Raw genomic sequence first — 24,580 nt, 5'->3', positions numbered from 1 at the left:
ACGTACACATAACTGCACGAGACGACAAAATGATAGCACAATTCGTAGCATGTTTTGATACAAGAAGCGGGAGTGAGTTTTTAGCGAATCAGAATGCAGAGCACAATGCACCAAAAAAAAAAAAAAATGCATTCTGAAAATCCGCGAAATAGCGAATCCGCGATAAGTGAACCGCGAAGTGGCGAGGGATCACTGTACTACAAAACATTTATTCATTTGGAATGAGTTCATGAGAACATAAGCATAGGCTTCCTGACTGTTTCAACCCTTTAAAAAAAACATGAAAAAAATCACACGTGTAAAGTTTCACATGGATTTTGTAAATGTACATTTTTCACGTGAACAAATTACTTTACATGACCAAAAGTATGAGGACAACTGCTCGTCGAACATTTCATTCCAAAATCATGGGCATTAATATGGAGTTGGTCCCCCCTTTGCTGCTACAGGATAACAACCTCCACTCTTCTGGGAAGGCTTTCCACTAGATGTTGGAACATTGCTGGGTGGACTTGCTTCCATTTAGCCCCAAGAGCATTAGTGATGTCAGGCACTGATGTTGGGCGATTAGGCCTGGCTCGCAGTCGGCATTCCAATTCATCCCAAAGGTGGTTGATGGGGTTGAGGTCAGGGCTCAGTGCAGGCCAGTCAAGTTCTTCCACACCGATCTCGACAAACCATTTCTGTATGGACCTCGCTTTGTGCACAGGGGCATTGCCATGCTGAAACAGGAAAGGGCCTTCCCCAAACTGTTGCCACAAAGTTGGAAGCACAGACTCGTCTAGACTGTCAGTGTGTGCTCTAGAGTTAAAATTTCCCTTCACTGAGGGGCCTAGCCCAAACCATGAAAAACAGCACCAGACCATTATTCCTCCTCCACCAAACTTTACAGTTGTCTCTATACATTCGGTTAGGTAGCGTTCTTCTGGCATCCACCAAACCCAGATTCCTCCATTGGACTGCCAGATGGTGAAACGTGATTCATCACTCCAGAGAACGCGTTTCCACTGCTCCACAGTTCAATGGCAGGAGCTTTACACTATACACCACTCCAGCCGATGCTTGGCATTGCGCATGGTGATCTTAGGCTTGTGTACGGCTGCTCGGGAAAACCCATTTCATGAAGCTCCCAAAGAACAGTTATTCTGCTGACGTTGCTTCCAGAGGCAGTTTGGAACTCGGTAGTAAGTGTTGCAACCGAGGACAGATGTCATTTACGTGCTACCAGCTTCAGCACTTGGCGGTCCCGTTCTGTGATCTTGTATGGCCTACCACTTCACGGCTGAGCCGTTGTTGCTCCTAGACATTTCCACTTCACAATAACAGCACTTAGAGTTGTAGCAGCTGTAGCAGGGCAGACATTTGACTAACTGACTCGTTGGAAAGGTGGCATCCTATGACGGTGCCAGCTGAAAGTCACTGAGCTCTTCAGGATGGCCATTCTACTGCCAATATTTGTCTATGGAGATTGCATGGTTGTGGGCTTGATTTTATACACCTGTCAGCAATGGGTGTGGCTGAAATAGCCGAAACCACAAATTTGAAGGGGTGTCCACATACTTTTGTATATACACTGCTCAAAAAAATAAAGGGAACACTTAAACGACACAATGTAACTCCAAGTCAATCACACTTCTGTGAAATCAAACTGTCCACTTAGGAAGCAACACTGATTGACAATAAATTTCACATGCTGTTGTGCAAATGGAATAGACAACAGGTGGAAATTATAGGCAATTAGCAAGACACCCCCAATAAAGGAGTGGTTCTGCAGGTGGTGACCACAGACCACTTCTCAGTTCCTATGCTTCCTGGCTGATGTTTTGGTCACTTTTGAATGCTGGCCGTGCTTTCACTCTAGTGGTAGCATGAGACGGAGTCTACAACCCACACAAGTGGCTCAGGTAGTGCAGCTCATCCAGGATGGCACATCAATGCGAGCTGTGGCAAGAAGGTTTGCTGTGTCTGTCAGCGTAGTGTCCAGAGCATGGAGGTGCTACCAGGAGACAGGCCAGTGCATCAGGAGACGTGGTGGAGGCCGTAGGAGGGCAACAACCCAGCAGCAGGACCGCTACCTCCGCCTTTGTGCAAGGAGGAGCAGGAGAAGCACTGCCAGAGCCCTGCAAAATGACCTCCAGCAGGCCACAAATGTGCATGTGTCTGCTCAAACGGTCAGAAACAGACTCCATGAGGGTGGTATGAGGGCCCGACGTCCACAGGTGGGGGTTGTGCTTACAGCCCAACACCGTGCAGGACGTTTGGCATTTGCCAGAGAACACCAAGATTGGCAAATTCACCACTGGCGCCCTGTGTTCTTCACAGATGAAAGCAGGTTCACACTGAGCACGTGACAGACGTAACAGAGTCAGGAGACGCCGTGGAGAACGTTCTGCTGCCTGCAACATCCTCCAGCATGACCGGTTTGGTGGTGGGTCAGTCATGGTGTGGGGCCGCACAGCTCTCCATGTGCTCGCCAGAGGTAGCCTGACTGCCATTAGGTACCGAGATGAGATCCTCAGACCCCTTGTGAGACCATATGCTGGTGCGGTTGGCCCTGGGTTCCTCCTAATGAAAGACAATGCTAGACCTCATGTGGCTGGAGTGTGTCAGAAGTTCCTGCAAGAGGAAGGCATTGATGCTATGGACTGGCCCGCCCGTTCCCCAGACCTGAATCCAATTGAGCACATCTGGGACATCATGTCTCGCTCCATCCACCAACGCCGCGTTGCACCACAGACTGTCCAGGAGTTGGCGGATGCTTTAGTCCAGGTCTGGGAGGAGATCCCTCAGGAGACCATCCGCCACCTCATCAGGAGCATGCCCAGGCATTGTAGGGAGGTCATACAGGCACGGGGAGGCCACACACACTACTGAGCCTCATTTTGACTTGTTTTAAGGACATTACATCAAAGTTGGATCAGCCTGTAGTGTGGTTTTCCACTTTAATTTTGAGTGTGACTCCAAATCCAGACCACCATTGGTTGATAAATTTGATTTCCATTGATCATTTTTGTGTGATTTTGTTGTCAGCACATTCAACTATGTAAAGAAAAAGGTATTTAATAAGAATATTTCATTCATTCAGATCTAGGATGTGTTATTTTAGTGTTCCCTTTATTTTTTTGAGCAGTGTATATAGTGTATTTGTGAAAACAAAAAAATCCTGTTATTTTTTTATTTTTAAAGTGTGCTTTTGTAACGCTGGAATTAAAACCTAGGTCTCCCACGGGAGAAGCCAATGTCTTGACCATTAGACCAAGAGAGCCAACACTAGGTTTCTCTTCCAATGTACTGTATATTTATTATACATTTATCTCAATGTCAGAATATTGACCGTTCATTTCAAAATAGGGCTGTCAAACATATAAAATGTTTATTGAGTTAATTGCAGGATTTTGCTCAATTTGAGCTGTAATATATATAAAAAGCAGTATAAGAATATTGACATCTTGATTTTGTCCAAAGTAAAGGTCAGCAAAATCAGGTAAATTGATAAAGCACGTTTTCTTGAATCTCAATGTCAACATGTTTTGACATCGCATTGATGTTTTTAGCTGTATACATTATGTATGTTTGATGTTTTCAGTGTATTTTGAACTCTTTCAGACAATGTAATTCATCACGATAAAAAAAAAATTGTGCACAGAAATTACAAAAAGTTAACTGAGTTAACTGATTAAAGCAGTCCTAATTCCAAATCATCTCTTTGTAGAAAAGTGTCTATTTACACTAATTCCAAAAGCAAACACATTCACACTAATTCCAAAAGCAAACACATTCACACATTTTTCAAATACATGAAAATACCTTTTAAGCCTGTATATTAAAATTAACAAAAACCAATAGACAGCTAATAATAACAGAAGCTAAAAATAGCTAGCTATAGCGTGGTTCATATGTACCCATGTAAATACACTCAATATGAGCCATCGTTTGTAAAAAAATAAATAAAACCATTTAAAAGCCAAACCATTTATAATGGGAATAAAAAATGTTACGAAATGCCATCTTGTTCTCATTGACTTGAATACAAAAGTGAGTTAGAATAGTTACCTTGGTTACATTCATGTGAATAGGAAAATCTAATTTGTTTTCACTCGGGCAAAACAATTAAATAATTTTTTATTAAAAATGGCCAGAAAACTCAACACAGTTTAGTTAAACATGTTACCTCTAGATTTTGAAAACGTAACCATGCATACAAACCAGAAAAATGGATACAAAATTTGGAGACATGGAGAGCTAGCTTCTGTTTTTTCTCTGGGCTTCTTCCAAAGGCCACGGACACATTAACACTCCGAATGCCTCTTCCTAGTGGTAGCGCTAAGTACACATGTATATCAATGCAATCCCATGGAGGACTACAATAACAATTGAGTGGATGACTCAGAAATTAGAAATAATATTTATTTATAATGGAATTATTGTACTCATATTATACTCGAGGCAGAATGTGCTATTCCACATGTGGAAATATTGCTACTGTAACATGTTAACACCACCTTTCACATGTGAGGAGAATAGCACTTTCACCCCCACATGTTTGTTTTTTAAATGTTTGATTATTTGGGGACTGTTTGACATTATACTGCATTTTTAGGAGATAGTAATATAAGCATTTCGCTGCACCCACTATAACATCTGCTAAACTGTGTACACAACAAATACAACTTTGATTTGATATGTGAAAGTTAGATTTTCACATGTGGAGTTTTCTTACATGTGAAACTGCAAATGGGATTTTCACATGTTAATGTTTTTCAAATGTGAACATGTAATTGACATGTGAGGTAAAAACATGTTATTCTCCTCACATGTGAAAGGGTGGTTTTAACATGTGAACTCTAAGTTAAATACATGTGAAAATATGGTTTCTGTCAGAGCTGCTAGGAGTACTGGGTGGATGGAGTCAAGCGCAGAGAGCAGGTTTCAAGAAAGTGGATTTATCTTCCAATACACAGGGAAAACGATCATGCCCTAAAACACACGGGCGCATGAAAAGACGAGTCCAAAAACACAGGACTAAACTGTTCAGAGAAAATAACAAAATCCACATCACAATCCAACACCAAATAACAGAATACAAGCCCGCACAAAAGCCAGCGGGCTACCTGCCCTTAAATAGCCTACCCACCAAACTAAACTCAAAACAGGTGCACCCAATCAGCCCAAACGAACAGAAACAAAAATAAAAGAATCGATGGCAGCTACTAGGCCGGTGACGAGGACCGCCGAGCGCCGCCCGAACAGGAAGAGGCACCATCCTCGGCGGGATTCGTGACAGTACCCCCCCTCTGACGCGCGGCTCCCGCAGCGCGCCGACCCCGGCTTCGAGGATGACCCGGAGGGCGAGTCGCAGGACAATCCGGGTGGCGACGGTGGAAATCAGCCAAGAGGGAAGGATCTAAAATGTCTCTCCCCGGTACCCAGCACCTCTCCTCCGGACCGTACCCCTCCCAGTCAACGAGGTACTGCAGGCCCCTCACCCTGCGTCTCGAGTCCAGAATAGCTCGTACAGCGTACGCCGGGGACCCCTCGATATCCAGAGGGGGCAGGGGGACCTCCGGTACCTCACCTTCCTGAAGGGGACCAGCTACCACCGGCCTGAGGAGAGACACATGAAACGAGGGGTTAATGCGATAGTAAGAAGGGAGTTGTAATCTATAACACACCTCGTTTATCCTCCTCATGACTTTAAATGGCCCCACACACTGCGGCCCCAGCTTCCGGCAGAGCAGGCGGAGGGGCAGGTTTCGGGTCGAGAGCCAGACCCTGTCCCCTGGTGCGAACCACTGCGGTGGCGGTCAGCGCTCCTCTTCTGCCGCTCACTGGCCTGCCTGAGAGAGGCCTGGACTGCCCGCCAGGTCTCTCTAGAGTGCTGTACCCACTCCTCCACCGCAGGAGCTTCGGTCTGGCTCTGATGCCACGGAGCCAGGACCGGCTGGTACCCCAATACGCATTCAAATGGCGACATGTTAGTTGAGGAGTGGCGGAGTGAGTCCTGGGTCAACTCTGCCCACGGGACGTACCTTGCCCATTCTCCTGGCCGGTCCTGGCAATACGACCTCAGAAACCTACCCACTTCCTGGTTCACTCTTTCCACCTGCCCATTACTTTCGGGGTGATAGCCAGAGGTAAGGCTGACCGAGACCCCCAGACGCTCCATAAACGCCCTCCACACCCGGGACGTGAACTGGGGACCTCGATCAGATACGATGTCCTCCGGCACCCTGTAGTGCCAGAAGACGTGGGTAAATAGAGCCTCCGCAGTCTGTAGGGCCGTAGGGAGACCAGGCAATGGAAGGAGACGACAGGACTTAGAAAACCGATCCACAACGACCAAAACGGTAGTGTTCCCCTGAGACGGGGGAAGATCAGTCAGGAAATCTACCGATAAATGAGACCATGGCCGTTGTGGAACCGGGAGGGGTTGTAACTTCCCTCTCGGCAGGTGCCTCGGAGCCTTACTCTGTGCGCATACCGAGCAGGAAGAGACATAGAGTCTCACGTCCTTAGCCAAGGTGGGCCACCAGTATTTCCCCCTAAGACTCCGCACTGTCCTCTCAATCCCCGGATGACCCGAAGAAGGTAGTGTATGAGCCCACCGAATCAATCGATCGCGAACACCAAGCGGTACGTACCTAAGGCCAGTCGGACACTGGGACGGCACAGGTTCTACCCTCAACGCCCGCTCGATGTCCGCGTCCACCTCCCATGCCACCAGACAAGAGGCTGGAAGGATGGGAGTCGGATCGATGGCCTGGTCATCCGTGTCATAGAGACGAGACAGCGCGTCGGCCTTAGTGTTGAGGGAACCTGGTCGGTAAGAGATCGTAAATCTAAAACGAGTAAAGAACATGGCCCACCTAGCTTGACGCGGATTCAGTCTCTTCGCCTCTCGGATATACTCCAGATTGCGGTGGTCAGTCCAGATGAGAAAAGGGTATTTAGCCCCCTCAAGCCAGTGTCTCCACACCTTCAGGGCTTTTACCATAGCTAGTAACTCCCGGTCCCCCACATCATAGTTTCGCTCCGCCGGCTCCAGCTTCTTAGAAAAGAAAGCACAGGGATAGGGCTTAGGTGGCGTGCCCGAGCGCTGTGATAGCACGGCTCCAACACCAGCCTCGGACGCATCCACCTCCACTATGAACGCTAACGAAGGGTCCGGATGCGCCAACACGGGAGCCTCAGTAAACCTTGCTCCATCTGCCTCGGCCGACCACCGTAGACGCACCAGCCCCCCCCACCCTTCAGCAGTGAGGTAATGGGCGCCGCCACTTGACCAAAACCCCGGATAAACCTCCGGTAGTAATTGGCAAACCCTAAAAACCGCTGCACCTCCTTTACCGTGGTCGGAGTCGGCCAATTACGCACGGCGTTAACGCGGTCACACTCCATCATCACCCCCGAGGTGGAAATGCGATAACCCAGGAAGGAAACGGCTGGTTTGGAGAACACACATTTCTCAGCCTTGACGTACAGGTCATGCTCCAGCAGTCCCCTAAGCACCCTGCGCACCAGGGAGACATGCGCGGCGCGTGTGGCAGAATAGATCAAGATGTCATCAATATATACTACCACACCCTGCCCCTGCAAGTCCCTGAGAATCTCATCTACAAAGGATTGGAAGACGGCTGGAGCATTCTTCAACCCATACGGCATGACGAGGTACTCATAGTGGCCTGATGTGGTACTAAACGCTGTTTTCCACTCGTCTCCTCCCCGAATACGCACCAGATTATATGTGCTCCTGAGGTCCAGTTTTGTGAAAAAAACGCGCTCCGTGGAATGATTCCATCGCCGTAGCGATAAGAGGTAGTGGATATCTAAATCCCACTGTAATTGAATTTAGACCTCGATAATCAATGCACGGACGCAGTCCTCCCTCCTTTTTTCTCACAAAAAAGAAACTCGAGGAGGCGGGTGACATGGAGGGCCGAATGAACCCCTGTCCCAGAGCTTCCGTGACATATGTCTCCATAGCCAACGTCTCCTCCTGTGACAATGGGTACACGTGACTCCTGGGAAGTGCAGCGTTCTCCTGGAGGTTTATCACGCAATCCCACCGTCGATGAGGTGGTAATTTAGTCGCTTCTTTCTTACTAAAAGCGATAGCCAAATCGGCATATTCTGGGGGAATGCGCACAGTGGAAACCTGGTCTGGACTCTCCACCGACGTGGCACCAATGGAAACTCCCACACACCTACCTGAACACTCATCTGACCACCCCTGAAGAGCTCCCTGACGCCAGGAAATGAGGGGATTGTGAATGGCTAGCGAGGGAACCCCCAACACCACTGAAAACCCAGGTGAATCAATAAGGTAAAAACTGATCTACTCCCTATGATCCCCCTGGGTTACCATGTCCAGCGGAATCGTGGCCTCCCTGACCAGCCCTGACCCTAACGGTCGGCTATCTAAGGAGTGCACAGGGAAAGGTGGGTCTATCTGCACCAACGGAATACCCAACTTACGGGCGAGTCCGCGATCCATAAAACTCCCAGCTGCGCCTGAGTCGACTAGCACCTTATGCTGAAGAGAGGGGAAAAACGCAGGGAAAAAAATAACCAAAAACATGTGACCAACAGGGAGCTCTGGGTGAGTCTTGTGCCTACTCACCTGGCCGAGGAGTATTCCGCCTGCCATCCCGACTCCCAGATGGACTCCTCCAGCACCGGTCCGAAGTGTGTCCTCTCCGGCCACAGTAGGTGCAAGAGGAGCCACCTCCTCCAGTCCCCCTAGATGCAGCTCCTCCCAACTCCATCGGAGTTGGAGCGGGAGGGCTGGGAGGTGGAATGGACAGAACCCCCTCTGAGCGCCCGTGGGCAGCTAGCAAGTTATCTAGTCGGATCGACATGTCTATCAGTTCATCGAGGGAGAGTGTGGTGTCCCGACAAGCTAGCTCCCGGCGGACGTCCTCCCGGAGGCTGCAACGGTAATGGTCTATTAAGGCCCTGTCATTCCACCCCGCACCAGCAGCCAAGGTCCGGAACTCTAAAGCGAACTCCTGGGCGCTCCTCGTCTCCTGTCTGAGGTGGAACAGACGCTCACCCGCCGCTCGGCCCTCTGGTGGGTGGTCGAACACCACCCGAAACCGGCGGGTGAACTCCGCGTAATGGTCCCGAGCCGAGTCTGGGCTGTTCCAGATTGCGTTGGCCCAGTCCAGGGCTCTCCCTGACAAACAGGAGACAAGGAGGCTTACACTCTCCTCGCCCGAGGGAGTCGGACGCACGGTAGCCAGGTAAAGCTCAAGCTGGAGCAGAAATCCCTGGCAACCAGCCGCTGCTCCATCGTACACCCTCGGGGGGGTGAGACGCAATGTGCTGGTCCCAGCCGATGACCCTGTAGGAGTGGGTTGTGTCGTCTGCAGGGGAGCTGAAGGGGGCGTCGGGAGACCACTCCTCTCCCATCGTTTCATCCTCTCCATCATCTGGTCCATCGCTGACCCGATACGATGAAGGACAGCTGTATGATGATGGACACGCTCCTCCATAGTTGGGAGAGGGGTGGTCGCTGCTTCTGCTGACTCCATAGGCTGGTGCGGGCTTCTGTCAGAGCTGCTAGGAGTACTGGGTGGATGGAGTCAAGCGCAGAGAGCAGGTTTCAAGAAAGTGGATTTATTTTCCAATACACAGGGAAAACGATCATGCCCTAAAACACACGGGCGCATGAAAAGATGAGTCCAAAAACACCGGACTAAACTGTTCCGAGAAAATAACAAAATCCACATCACAATCCAACACCAAATAACAGAATACAAGCCCGCACAAAAGCCAGCGGGCTACCTGCCCTTAAATAGCCTACCCACCAAACTAAACTCAAAACAGGTGCACCCAATCAGCCCAAACTAACAGAAACAAAAAGAAAAGAATCAATGGCAGCTAGTAGGCCCGAGCGCCGCCCGAACAGGAAGAGGCACCATCCTCGGCGGGATTCGTGACAGTTTCATATGGGAAATTTAAGCTTAACATGTGAAAACAGCCTGTTCACCTGTGAAAAATTGATTTCCACATGTAAAACTGCAAATTTCACATTTCTTTTAAGGGAATGACATGCAAACACTAGGTTTAGGCCTGATTGCTAATAACCCAATTATTTAATCTTGCATTTATATTACGAAGCCTCTGGATAGGCTGTAATAAAGGACCAATGGTTTCTGAAAAATAAGCATTTATGGTATCCCTCCATAGTGAATCAAACTGAGACATCGCTTTGTGGTAATGGTGAGAAAAACACTTAGGGTCTACGTCTATATAGGTGGGTATAGACTGGGTATATCCCCAGTTTACAATTGGCTCATTCATCCCCCTCCTCTCCCCTGTAACTATTCCCCAGGTCGTTGCTGCAAATGAGAACGTGTTCTCAGTCAACTTACCTGGTAAAATAACGGTAAAATAAAAATAAAAAATAAAATAAATAGGCAAAAAAAACTACCACAAACAATATCTGCAGGACTGCTCATAGCATCATAATACCAAATGTAGGCCTGTCTATAGGTATTGTGTTTTTTAAACTACCATAAGTGGTCTGGTACAAGCCTTTATGCCTAGGCCTACTCCTAAAATGTACGGTGTTTTTAATGAACCATTAATGGCCAAACATAAATTAAAAACAACACATTTAAAGTGAGAAGTAGGCATTGGTCAGATCTTCGTCTGGTCTAGACCGACCTTGATTTGTCCCATACCTAAAAGATAGATAAAAACATTTAACATCACACATTTTCCACCCACAACAACAAAAAAATAGAACAACAAAAAACAGTTCCCATGTTGGCTTTAAAATAATAGAAGCAAGAAGTTCAACATTATCATTATTATTATTTTTTTTAATAATGAAAAATAAAATACAATAAATACAAACAGCTAAATAGTATAAAATACAAACAATCAAATAGTAGTAGCCTACAAACAGCAACAAAAAAGGTGAATAAGTGGCTACAACCCTGCTGTTCCTTAAACCACTTGTTAACTTTTTGTGTGAACTCACGAACACTATAGCCACACGTTTTAACTTTTCTGAAGTTGATTCAAGTGGTGAACAGCTTTTAAAGAAAATGCAGACTGGGCAAGTGCTATTCTTCACCCTGGAACTCTACAGTTGCCATTCACTGCTCCCTTAGAATGTGACCCTATAGATTATAGAGTAGACACTTGACTACTTAAGGCAAGTCCACTTAACCATTTAAAAAGCACCTTTACGTTTAGAAATGTACAAAAACGTTAAAAAAAATAACAAATTGTGTTTCCTGACAATTATACAATGGTGATGATTATTTGTTTTTTGATCAAAAACGTTCAATCCACGCTTGTACAGAGATTGCAATAGTTTGATTGCCATATCTCCTGCTTGTGACCAACTTGAGACATAAACCTTAGCAGCATTAGTGTTAAGGCAGTTTCTTATATGTCTAAAGTTAAATTTCACAGTGTTGACCAACTTCTTAACATTATTTTTTTAAAGTCTGTTTAGAGTCCAATAACACACCCAGGTATGGATATTATGGATATTAAGACAGAATATAGATTTTTTTTCTGCCTTAATAAAGATGTCAGGAAAAGTTACATGATGTCTCCTTATGGAGAAAGACATACCAACAGTTTAGTTCATATTTAAACTAAGACATGACTGCTGCGATGTGCCATAGCTTCACTGAGTTTAGATGCAACTTCTTCTGCAGTTGTGGCATGTGTATATATAACAGTATCATCTGCATACATTTGTAAATCAACACCATGACACACGAGGCAGGTCATTTATATATAAACAAAAGAGTAAAGGCTCTAAGATGGATCCCTGTGGGACCCCCATTGTGGAGTTGCCAGACAATAAGACTTTCTGATTGATTCTAACACACTGTATTCTGTTAGATAAACATTGTAGCCTCTCATAAGAGAATCGGCCATAGGCTAATTGTGGCCGACATTAGGCTATCTATCAAACACTCATTCAATGATAAATGAAACCATGAACGAACAGCCTATTGCCTACCATGCAGATAACATTTTAGTAAATGTTTAGTCTATCACCCATAAATCAATGCTTTAATGATTTAATCTAAATGAAATGTGATGCTTAGGCTACAAAATCATCTTTAATTTGAAATACACAACAATGGTTAAAATTAAAATGTAGGACAACATCCATCAACCAGTGCACATTTCATAATCTGTAGGCCCACTCTTAGAAAAAAAGGGTTATTTGGGGTCCTATATAGAACCTCTTGAGGATTTTTGCCAACAATAGCTAACAAAAGATAAGACAGGCAAGTCAAACTCAGAAATGGCCGCTAACTAGCTACCTTTAATTTGTTTTAGCTGTTTTGCATTGACATTTATATCCATATTAACTATCCTACTGCATGAATTCGCCTAGTCAGAAAAATGGCTAGCTCTCGTCCAACACCATTCCCTCACTGTGGCAGGGGGAGATCGAATTCCTATTTTGCAACATTGTTGCTGAGGTCAGAGTGGCAAACAGAAAGGTTCATACAAACCTGGGCTGCTGCAAACTAAACGCTAGCTAATAAAATCATCCCACTGGGTAGACGCTGGTTGAATCAATGTTGTTTTCACTTCATCTCAATGAAATTGCGTTGTTGAATTGATGTCTGTGCCCAGTGAGATACACTTACTGTGGTTATATAGCCTATGGAACCTTTTTTTCTGAGTGAGGTGTTGTGTATTTGTTTTTACTCCGGGAGGCCATCCCAGTTGAGAGATAGCATAGTAAAAAAAACACAACATGCTATTTTAAATATGGTAGTGCCTCAGCAGTTTTCCTCTTGTTATGTCAGTCACTGACAGTCAATCAATTAGCCCATGCCAGATAACATTTTATAGATTTCTAGGTAAGATAGCGAGCTATCTAAACCTTGTAGTAATCATGGCCCGAATTACTGACTGGGGACCCAGGGCATGGGCCCAGGGGCCCTGGCCTCTAGGGGGCCCCCATTGATTTTGTTAGTCACTCTCATTCAGATATCATATGACCACGGCATAAGTCATGGCAAAATGTGTAGAACTGCAGGAAAAATAGCATTAAAACTGCAACAATTTTACTCCAATTTACTGAGTAGATTGCATTAAATCTGCTTTAAAACTGCGAAATGTTCTCCACGCCCCATAGCAAAATATGTAGAATTGCAGGAAACTTACTTTAAAGCTGGAAAAAGTTATTAGTCTTATGAACATAGAAACTTGGTTGCAGTTTCTATGATACAATGATAAAAGTTTTAATACATATTTAATACTGGTAATCAGACTGTGTTGTTAGGGGTCAAGTTATATGGCTACCATTTGATTAATTTTTGAAGTGTCATTTTGGATTACTTTTTAAAAAAGATCCTAAAAAACTATTGTTTACCTTATATTTTTCTAAATAAATGATGTACATTTTTTCGGCCCGAGTCCCACCACTTAGATTATGTTTTGGCTCACCAAGCACAAAAGTTAGAGCACCCCTGCTATACAAGCCCAAAAATTGTAGCGCCCCTGCTATATGCCACGTTCATGTGCTAGTCAGAACTAGGAAACTCGGAAATGTCCAACTTGCTAAGGCATGCTTCGGTTTGGCTGGCGCCTAGCCGAGTTATCCAAACGCGTGTGCTCGCACACTCACTTAAAAGACCTTACCTTCAAAAAACGAAAAAGAGGCAATAGTACTGTTTGTCCATCTTGAGACGCCATAGACGCCATGCGCTTCCTCAAAGTAGTAAGAATTAATCTAACTCAAGAAATCTAACATTCATTTCGACATTTTTGCCGACGAGATTTTAGTCGACAATGTTACATCTAACTAAGATCTTTGGTGCAGTATTTCTCAAGTGATAAACATTGCATGAAAACAATTTGTCTATCCTTGAATAAAAACAAACACTTCATTGAAGAACCTGTGCTGTTGGTCAATATCTTACAAAGGGGCGCAGACTTCGGCTTGCCTCGAGCAAAATATTGAGTGTGCACAAACAGGCGAAAAAACATTGCCAAAACCAAAACGAACAAAAACGTCACAAAATGTCGTCATAGTATATGCACGAACCGTTCCGAATTGTTTCGGATGGGAAGCATGCGGATGGTGGATACATGAATATGTCCCACTCACCCATTTAACATTGAAATAAATGGTCAGTTCCGTTCTGATGTAGTTCCAGGCTGGTTCTACCATCGGCACCAATGCATTAGCACCTGGGTCTGGTCTGCTTAGGTAATCAACCAGAAAAAAATAGGTAGGATGTTTCTTCTCCTCTTCTGTTTCTTCTGTCTCTATCCACACGCTAATACAGAGATAAGCAGACTAATAAGCAGACCGATAAGCAGACCGACCGCCTGCCTTCCCGCTTTTGGGACGACTCCCATTGTTAGGGCTGAGACAAGACCATCTCGTCATTATTTACAGTATCTTTGGCAGGGGTGACAAAGAGAAGATATGCCAATGGCCTGAATCCGGAACAAGCATGCAGGCGGCACTTCAGTACTGAGGTGGGTGCATGGGTGGGTGCCCTCCTCCCGGGTGCACTCCCTGTCCATGGTGCTGAAACGTAGTGGCCTCCCTGTCCATGGTGCTGAAACGGGTCTTCCGAATTCTATGAGGCCTACACATCATCATAATTGCCGTTGACTGCCTCTTGCCAGAGGGGTGCGGTGCAAGACGATTAGACAAAAGATTAGGGTTGGACTATGTCACATACTGTGAACAACTAAGTGAAACCCGTTGCTTCTTTGTTTGATTGTTTCTGCTGGTGTAAACGTATATATTTTTGACCATTATTTAACTAGGCTAGTCAGTGAAGAACAAATTCTTATGTATACACCGGCCAAACCCGGACGACGCTAGGACAATGGAGCGTCGACCAATGAGACTCCCAATCACGGCCGGTTGTGATAAAGCCTGGATTCGAACCAGGGTGTCTGTAGTGACGCCTCTAGCGCTGAGATGCAGTGCCTTAGACCGCTGCGCCACTCGGGAGCCCTAAATAAGGAAAAGGTGCAGGAAATAGCCGGTCTTCAGGCTGATTTCAGTTTGAAGATATTTTGTGAGACATAAAACAACAGGTTATGCGGAGGATATTAGGCTATGTTCGTTTTATTAGAGCTTGGAGGCATTCCAGAAAAATAGCTTTAAAAATCGTAATGCATTCTAACACAATGGAACCATTTTAATTTTAAATGATTAGGTTGTGTGATTGTAAATAAGTAGGCTACCATGACAAGCGGCGTCTCTCCACTCCAGTAAGCAGTAGAGTAGGCTACCACCCAATATCACCACCAGAGGTCATCCGTGGCATTCTCTGGGAGCCTACTGTGAAACGCATGCTTTCATTCAATTTCTGAATGTAAAATGTTTATAAACGTGAATACATGGTAAATAGACCTTCACTATAGTCATTCTGTGAACTTCATTTATGAAAGAGACAATAGTCCAGTGAAGAAAGTACAGTATTTGACTTCAATAAAACACATGCGACACAAACGCGAACGAACATAACTGACTTAGACAAGCCATTTTCTAGAGTATAAAATATGTTCAGGATTCTTATTAATTTTGAAAATACGAATATTGATAGCTGAGTGTTTCCAGTGAGTGAATGTTCTGTTCTTGCTGAATGAACGAGCAGAAAAGTTGGTGTGGCCCTGGCCGAAGATATAGCCAACAATAATAGGCCTACCGCACCAATAAAACAAAGATAGTGAAGAATCCAATGTGAAATTGTGAAATTCAAGCTATGAAGAACAAACCAAGTGATATAAGTTTTGAACGACAGTCATTGCAGAGACGACATCAAGAAAGTGGTCAAATCAAATTAGCACATTGTGGGGAGACGGGACAGAGTGTTTATGGGAAAGGGATGGGGCAGTGTGGGGTCCTCCTTGAGAACTTTACTAATTAAGGAGGAGGACAAGCTCTTAAATGCACTTATGTTTCTACGTAATTTAATGACCTCATCCGCTTTAGGGAAAACAGGAAAAACTCAGGCAAGAAGTGAATGGTCTACTCTATGGCAAGTTGGGCTATTAAGTCTGTTTTACGAAAAGGGCCTACTTCAGCTGATAATAATAATAAAATAATAATAACAGTAGGTCTACTCATTATAATAATAATAATTAATATATTTGAATATGTTTTTCACAGGACCATACCTAGGCTATAGCAGAGCCTACAACCTGTTAAATAAAAAATACGCCTAAAACCAGGGGATTTAATATAAAAATCAAGAGGCAGAGTAGAGTAAAATATGTCAGAGATTAAACCAATCAAAATACAAATTGTAGAGACTACTATCACCGTTGGAAGAAATATGCATAAAATAACGCTGTGATAAACTAACATTGATTAGTGATAATTAAGAAACAGTTCAAGACAAGCGTGTAGAAATACAGACTAATGTGGTAAATAGCCAGATAATATCATGTAACTGCTGCAGGAGAAATAGCCCACATAGACATAGCCTACTGTTAGTGCTGACACGAGCTCGCACCACGTTGTGTATCACTGCTGAACTGCTATGACAGATTCGATCATAAAGACTCAACAGCATAGAGGGATTGGAGTTCAAGAGAAAGAGAACATTCTTTCAAATTATGGTTGACACAAGCATTGAAATTGGGGTCCCATCTGCTTTCATTTATATATATAGATTACAAACGACACAAAATCCAGAAGATACCATTTTACCAATATATAAAAGTGCTGAAGGTCTAAGGAAAAAGAGTCAATGAATTTCGCCCTATTCAGTGGTTATATATATCAAACATATTAATATCATATTTTCTTCATTATTCAAAATGGTCGTCATGTTTATTGGAGCACAATTAACGTGTTATGACTGTTGCAAACGTACAAGTCAGAAAACAGTCAATAAATTGGTAATTAGGCTAAATCCTTTTAATCGCCCTACTCGCGAATTCACATTGCAGCAGCTGCCACAGAACACACACACGCTAAACAAAAATTCTGACTTCCGTACCCAGGCTGGCAGACTATACCATGACAGCAGTTCATTCTTTGAAGGGGAACAAACTCGTGTTGCTTCCCCTCACAAAACATTGGGAGCGCCCCTTTATTTGCTCAGGGGCCGGAGACCGCATCATTAGTGCTGATTACCGCTGACAACTTTATTCACTGCTAAAAAGACTTTTTCATGTGTGTCCTCTAGTTGCCCTGATTTTCAATAGAAACGGAAATATTCAGCCATTTTGTCCCCATGATTTGAAAGAAACTCAAGGCCCCCCCTTTCTTCCCCTCACTTGCTTCCTCTCTCTTTTGATCCAAAACCCGAAACACTGCATTTATGTGTTGTTCCAGCTGAAAGACGTTTCGAGGAATACATCTTGTCTCTTTCACTGGCTACTGTAATGAATTGCAAATTGGATGAAAACCCAGGTGTTTGTCCAAAACCAGAACTCTGGAGCCGTTGAAAAAACACTAGCCTACTTCTCATTTTCGTTGCTCATTTGGGCTGATATCCTGTTCGCGCGTATAAAGAGGGAACGGACAGTTTAACCTCAGGTGTATGCACGGTTTACCCTCATCTTTACGTTCCAATAGAACATTATTTGGCATATATTCATCATAGGCAGGGATGTGTGCTAGTGGTAACATTTTTAAATACTAGCCTAAACCGTAATGCAAAAAAACAACAATAACAAAAAAACGAAGGGCCTATCTATAGACGGTTAGGCTAAACCCTATCACAAAATAATAACTGCATCACGTCTGATCATAACATCAAACAACCACATGTATCATAGCCATTGCGTTTTTTAGCCTACCCTAACATGGTCTGCTTCAAGCATTTCTGCCTATACCCCTTTACACGTTACGTGTTTAACTGAACCATTAATGACCAGATAGAAATAACAGACTTTACTCAATTACCTGAAACATGAAATATGTTGTATGCTATCAACCTTGTAGACTCTCATAAGAACGTCGCCATAGGCCTAGTCGTGGCAGACATTAGGCTAGCCAACATTAATTATACGATAAAGGAAATATGGTTCAGATCAGCGGTCGAACCTGTCGCTTATCATGCGGATTCAATTCTAGGAAATGTTTTAGCCTATCACCGAGAAATCGATGCCTATAGCCTATCTAAATTAAATGTAATAGGTTTTAAAATTATCTTTGATTTAAAATAATAAAATGGCCAATACCTATTTTTGTAGGCTACTACTCATCAGTCAGCCAGAGCACATTTCATATTCTGGTGTTATGTAGGCCTATTTGTTTTTACTCCGGGACTCGGAGATCATCCCGTTTTGTTTGACGGCCTTTCTCTGACCTCTCGCTGTCATGCCACATTACATGACGCGAAGCATGTTGGCAAATTACGTCGAGGACCTGTCAGGGCACTATAAAGTGTGGCATTATAAAGAATATAACTAATTTTCTCACTCAGAGTCCACACACATATCAAGATATTTGGTAGTTAAGTAGCCTAATTATTGACATGTCTAAATTCTCAGATATATAGACCACTCCATCAGGCCAATGCAGAGGCACAACATAATACAGTAGGATACATCACACTATAGACCTGTCATAGGACGATATTTGAAATATTCTGTCACACATATATCATATTCTAAATATCGTCCCAAACCCCTAAAATATAATCTAATGTATCATGCCAAATTAGGCGTTACTCGATAATAATATAAAGTAGGCTAATAATTGGGTAATAAAATATCTGCAAACACCATTCTCAATATCTGTGAATAAAAATACTGATGTTTTGTTCTTTTGATCAATAATAATTTTATTAAGTTTCTTTAGGCTACTTTTTTGTCTTTTTTACTGAAACACATGTTCACTAAAGCGCACATGCTCAACGGGTTCACCTGTGGACAAGGTAAACATAAAAACACCAAGCAAAATAACATCAAATTATAACAGCGCCTATTATTTAAATAAGTAAATAAACATTATTTATACAACTTTAAAAGTAAAGTAAAAATATTACAGCGTCTTTTCAACATGAAATACCCACAGAAAATAGCAGGTTAGGCGCTCGAATGTCTTCTCCTTTTTTCCTTTTTTTTTTCCTTTTTAGTTTCAACTTGAGGCATTGGTTTATTAGTCATCCCTAAAAAGGGATCGTGAATATGAACATGTTTTTTCTTTACATTTTCTTTCAGCTTGCATTAGCTTCAGTCATCCATAGTGGAAAACGAAAAAAAATGAAAGTAGCCTATAGCTTTAAGACAGGGCATTCCGTTAGAACCCTCATGTTTTGGCAGTCATCAAAGAAGAACAGTTTCTTTCAATTCAAACGCAGGCACTATGACTGTTTTTATGTTAGATTGTTTTTCAGGATCTCCATTTATCTACTGTCAATTTTTTCCTCTTCCTCCTCTCGACTGCTTTGTGCGCCATTAGATGTCACATTCGCTGTCGCTGGAAGTGATAGAGATAGCCGAGGTGGCGGCTTTGCTCGACAAACTTGCCTCGGGGCTGGAGGCGGGACCGAGTCGATCGACGGTTCCATCATCATCTGCCAAAGACCGAACCGAGCCTTGGGACAACCCTTGCTGTAGCCTGGATAAAAGACAGACGTTGAGGGAAAACTAGAATGAACCACAATCCAATACGAATAGGCTCTGTCAAAGTATATCCTTAATTGAAACATAGTTATTGCTGAGGCCTAGCAATCCGATGCACAAGTGCCAGGCTAGGAGCCAAAAATGCAATTTTATGCTGGTAAACACACAAACACAAGCAACACACAGTAACCCCAGGCCATGTTATGGATTGAGCACTCTTTATAGATAGACAGACTAGCCTTGTAATTCCAATATCTTCTTGAAGGAAACAATTCAGATGTATTCAATACACCTGCTACCTTCATGAGTTGATCAACACAAATTACATTATACATGATTGAACAAATAATATCGTATGGCTCCTGTGTTTCTGTCTTTCATTGAGCAACATAATACAAAATGTTTCAGACATATTGCATGCGTATTGTTAAATTAAGTTTAAAGACTTGGGCCTACACAGACAGCTGTCAATACAAGGAAAATGCATTGTGGAAAAAGACAGATAATCTGAACGGTATTATTGAGACACTGACTCAGGGAGTAGCCTATAGCCCTATATGCTTTACCTGTTTTGCTACTGGGAAGGATATAGGCTGTTACACTGTTATAGGCTGTTACACTGTTATGGTTCGTTCTGTGTTATAATATTTGGGGTACCCATTATTGGCAAATCTATATTGTCAACTTTGCAATGAAAATGACAAGGGCAAGTCTCACAATGGAGTTTGTCATACATTTTACTTCATTTCAATAGGCTACAGCGTTTATGGTGTCATTTCTGTAGAGATTATTTATGAACAAAGGTAACTGAACTATAGGGTAGCCTATTGATATATTATAGTCAGATCTATTTCAATGTTTACTCGAAACAACATAACCTAGTTCAAATAATTCGATTTAAAACTTTGCCCGAATAATTGTTCGCTTTGAAAGAAATGCAAGTGCATAGGCTGACTGCGATTCATTCGCAATGCAGGGTTGTTATTGCTTTAAAAATTACAATAAATGTTTTAATAACTTCAGACCATCGTTGATAAAAATACAAAGGTAAGCTACAGACTGCAGCATACATACCTATTTTTCGCAGCCGCGGCTCTATCCCTTTGTCTACGATTTTTGAACCAGTTTCCGACTTGTGTGGGAGTAAGTCCAGTAGCCTGCGCGAGCTCCCTCTTTTTGCTCGGGTTCGGGTAAGGGTCCTGCAAGTACCATTCTCGTAGCAAATGTCGGGTTCTCTCCTTGAAGCAGTGGGTCTTTTGCTCTCCGTCCCATATCGTTCTGGGCAGAGGGAACTTCTTCCGCACCCTGTATTTGTCCACTGGCCCAAGCGGGCGGCCCCGCAGCTTCTCTGCCTCTTGGTAATGCGCCTCCAGCCACAGGGCCTGCAGTTTAGTGTGAGACTCTTTGGTGAACTTGTGGTTCTCCAGGATGTGGTAAAGTTCTCGGAAATTCCCGGTGTGGTAGGCCACGATTGCCCGCGCCCTAAGCACCGACTCATTCTTGTTGAGGACTTCGCAGGCTGCCGGGGCAACGGGCAGAGACCAGAGGAAGCGACCGAGGCGCTCAATGTCCCCGCTCTCTTCCAGGGTCTCGCAAACCCCCGCAACCTGCTGGGGGCTAAAATTTAAGATAGGCAGCTGAAACATGGAGGCTTCTCGTTTCCTCTTCGTCTCTCTCTCTATCACACGCTCCCCTCTCGCGCGTATCCTTCTGTCCCTCTCTCAGACAAAAAGGCAATCCTAAAGTGAACAGATCAACCGTTAAAAACACTGAGGAACTATGCCCTCTGACTGGCTACTGCAGCGATCGGCTGGTGAACTTCGTAGGTTGAAAGTACAAGAGGTATAACAACTAAAACCGAGATACATTTTGAACAGGCAAAAGACAGTCAGCCCCTTGCTGATTTTCTATTGGACTTGGCAGATTGGTTTCGTGGTTGCCATGGATGACCGTCAGTAACTGTCAAGTTTACCAATCACGCGGAAAGGGCCACTAAGGGATTTCAGCACCTCCCAGTGCTCGACAGCGCCTTAGAATGTAAACATTTTGACCTTAGCTTTTTGTCTTCAAACCTTGAATTGGATTCCATGTTTTCCTACATCCTCTACTTTGTAAGTCATAGCTGTGAAGAAGAAAAGCGACGAGCCAAACAAAACGCAATACATTTAACAAACGCTTACCTCTCATTGGAAAATAACATCCAAGCAGTAGGCATGACAGATATTATCATAAAGCATACCGTTTTTAAAATTCTGAAAATCAAGAATAAAAACAACAGGGAACGAATGTTCTGAGACTACAATAGCAATGCATCCTCTTGAATGGTGCTGTGGCTAATGCAGACTGAAAATCTAGCCCATTCATCCACGCTCTAGAAATGTTCGACTCATTTGGTAATCAAAAATATGGCTTTATTATGCGATGTTCAGTCTAGGTTTTTATTCAAAAAGAATTGGACTGATTCACTTCAAATTCGGTCCTACTGATAACTACATTGATCGACATATCATTGTCAACATATCATAGTCTTTATTTGATACGCTGTCACATTTTATTCACATCTGTTTCGTCTAATGAAATCCCTGCTGCTACATTCGTTTCTTATTTACACTGTGCACACTACCCATCAACGAGACGTGATTTACTAAACACTGCAGGAAAAAACGGAATGTGTTTGCGTATAAAACTATCGTGTCACTGCCGGTCTACTCGGGTTTAGTGTCAGATACACTACGTTTTGTGCACGGGATAATTTAGTAAATAAGAAGGCGGATAGATAGCGCAGATGGTTTTAAGTGTCGGGTCAGATTATTTCGTGGCTGGCTACAGTGGTAAAACTCATTCTGACGGAAAACACACACACACAGAGAGAGATCCCTTCGGGCTCTTTTTGCATGAATTATGGGAGGCTCATTCTGCGCGAGAAGCTGTTCATTCTCATACTGCGTGCCATAGCTTCTCCATCATTCACAGACATACCTCCAAAATGTTTGGGTTTTTTGCTGAATCGGGCAGAATGGACATAGTTTAAATATATTTCGTATTTTCAAACATCTATACATGTTTTATCCTAGTATCGTAATAATAATCAAACACAGAAATTGGTTTGAATAAAGAAAACATTAGCAAATTTGTCATCAAGGTGATAGTAAGTAGGCATTTAGCCTATACTATCAGTGTGCTGTTGCAAAGTAACCAGATAGACATACTCTAGGCTATATGAGAGCAGTAGACGGATTAAGACGATTAAAGGGGTCACTATTCATGAACCCACATAGGTTTAGCACCTCACTTCTAAATTGGAAATATAGTAACTATAAGACTCACTCTCAAGACTGGTTGGTACTAGAGGTTCCACGGGTCTCCTCAGAGTTAGTCAAAACTGCGTTCAGTCACTATGCCCCTCAGTCCTGGAATGACCTACCTTTCACTCTAAAACTTGATTCATTGGCCCCGAAATGTGAATTTAGGTCGCTAATTTAAAAAAAAAACGTGACCAATGAAAACTGCACCTGTTTTGATTGACTGAATATATTCGTTTCTACTGCCCTTTTTAATGTAATGTAATTTACTTGTAGTGATCATGCTTAAATGTGTTGCTCACATTGCTTGAACTATTTTTCTCAGAGCACCATTGGAAATGAGACCATGGTATCAATGGGTTCCTTTCGTTAAATACAGGTTCGTTATACAAATAAAAAAATAGTCTAATTATCGGTGAATAACCCTAACTATAAGGCCTCCAGATAGGGCACAGCCGATGGAAAACAGTAGGCCTTATGAAGATGAGTGACAGGGTGCTGGTTTGAAATATTTAGATGCCTTTAAATATTTCATCCTGTAGGCCTATCCTAACCTACATTTACAAGGACATTTGCGTGCATGAATAAAAGATGGTGACATTTCGGATATCATAAACGGAGGTCTGTCAATAAACAATTACGCAGACAATGGAACAGCGCGCATACTTAGGCCTACCGGTAGCCTAAGCCAAGCTTACAGTAAGCCTGCCTATATGGCGGTGTAAATGTTGATTTCATATGGAAACATAGTAATTAACAACATGCTGTTACTCTTTTACTTAGCTTAGACATAACCTATATATCAAGTGATAAGACTGCATTCACGTTTTTAGAAATTAAAATCAAAAACATACATTTCTTGAGGGGCTAATAGACACATAGGCCAGGTTAAAACCAAAATACTGTAACTAATTGAAATAAAACAATCAATTTACCACGTATATGGTTCTGTTTAAGTCTATGGGTAAGGTTTTGTCAAGTATAAGCTTATATGCTTACTACCACATTTTCGTATAATGTTTAATGTGCGCATTTTACATGACTTTAATAGCTATAGGTCTTTAATTGGTTAACAAAGGCAAAATATGAAATAATACATATTTTTCGATGATTGACACAAAAAAATCAGTTAAGCTACATTGCCAATCAAAGTATGGAATACTTATTAATTGTATAAAATACAGTTTGAGGTAGAGCTACAGTGAACACATTACAATTGCATACACAACTGTGCCAAAAGACAGTATCCTGACACCGATATCCCCGGATGGACATTCACCAACTCAACCACATACAGACAGTGGATTTCATACAACGACTTCGGTTCTGTCTATTGCTTTGTTCGTCATAGACCACACAACCCCATCCACAACCAAACTCGACACTGTCTGTGAGCATGATTAGACAAACCAGGTCTGGTATTGAAGCTGGCACATTTTCATTGTCAGTTGGGATACCGTCCATTCTATTTGTCTAAAAATTCCAATGTACTACTTAACAAAAATCACACACACACACACACACACACACACACACACACACACACACACACACACACACACACACACACACACACACACACACACACACACACACACACACACACACACACACACACACCACACAGATGCATATGGAATCATGTAATAACCAAAATAGTGTTAAACAAATCAAAATATATTTAATATTTGAGATTCTTCAAAGTAGCCACCCTTTGCCTTGATGACAGGTTT

General features: G+C 43.1%; 1 protein-coding gene across 1 annotated transcript; it reads right to left on the bottom strand.

The window, feature by feature from the left end:
* Positions 1-16,603: 16,603 nt before the first annotated feature.
* On the bottom strand, positions 16,604-24,312 carry six6a (SIX homeobox 6a). Its single transcript, XM_055865003.1, has 2 exons — positions 20,620-24,312; positions 16,604-19,540 (listed from the first exon to the last, which is right to left on the bottom strand). Exons 1-2 carry the CDS (start codon positions 21,189-21,191, stop codon positions 19,378-19,380), a joined length of 735 nt encoding a protein of 244 aa, XP_055720978.1. The 5' UTR covers positions 21,192-24,312; the 3' UTR covers positions 16,604-19,377.
* Positions 24,313-24,580: the final 268 nt, after the last annotated feature.

This window comes from Salvelinus fontinalis, chromosome 16, assembly GCF_029448725.1.
Source record: "Salvelinus fontinalis isolate EN_2023a chromosome 16, ASM2944872v1, whole genome shotgun sequence".
NCBI lineage: Eukaryota > Metazoa > Chordata > Actinopteri > Salmoniformes > Salmonidae > Salvelinus > Salvelinus fontinalis.
This window is presented reverse-complemented; position numbering and strand designations above follow the sequence as displayed.

Bases quoted from the DNA above. Each gene is read 5' to 3' on its own strand.
- six6a (XM_055865003.1), bottom strand. From the start codon at position 21,191: ATGTTTCAGCTGCCTATCTTAAATTTTAGCCCCCAGCAGGTTGCGGGG. The intron at 19,541-20,619 runs GTATGTATGCTG...TCTTTTATCCAG, and splicing joins GCCGCGGCTGCGAAAAATAG to GCTACAGCAAGGGTTGTCCC.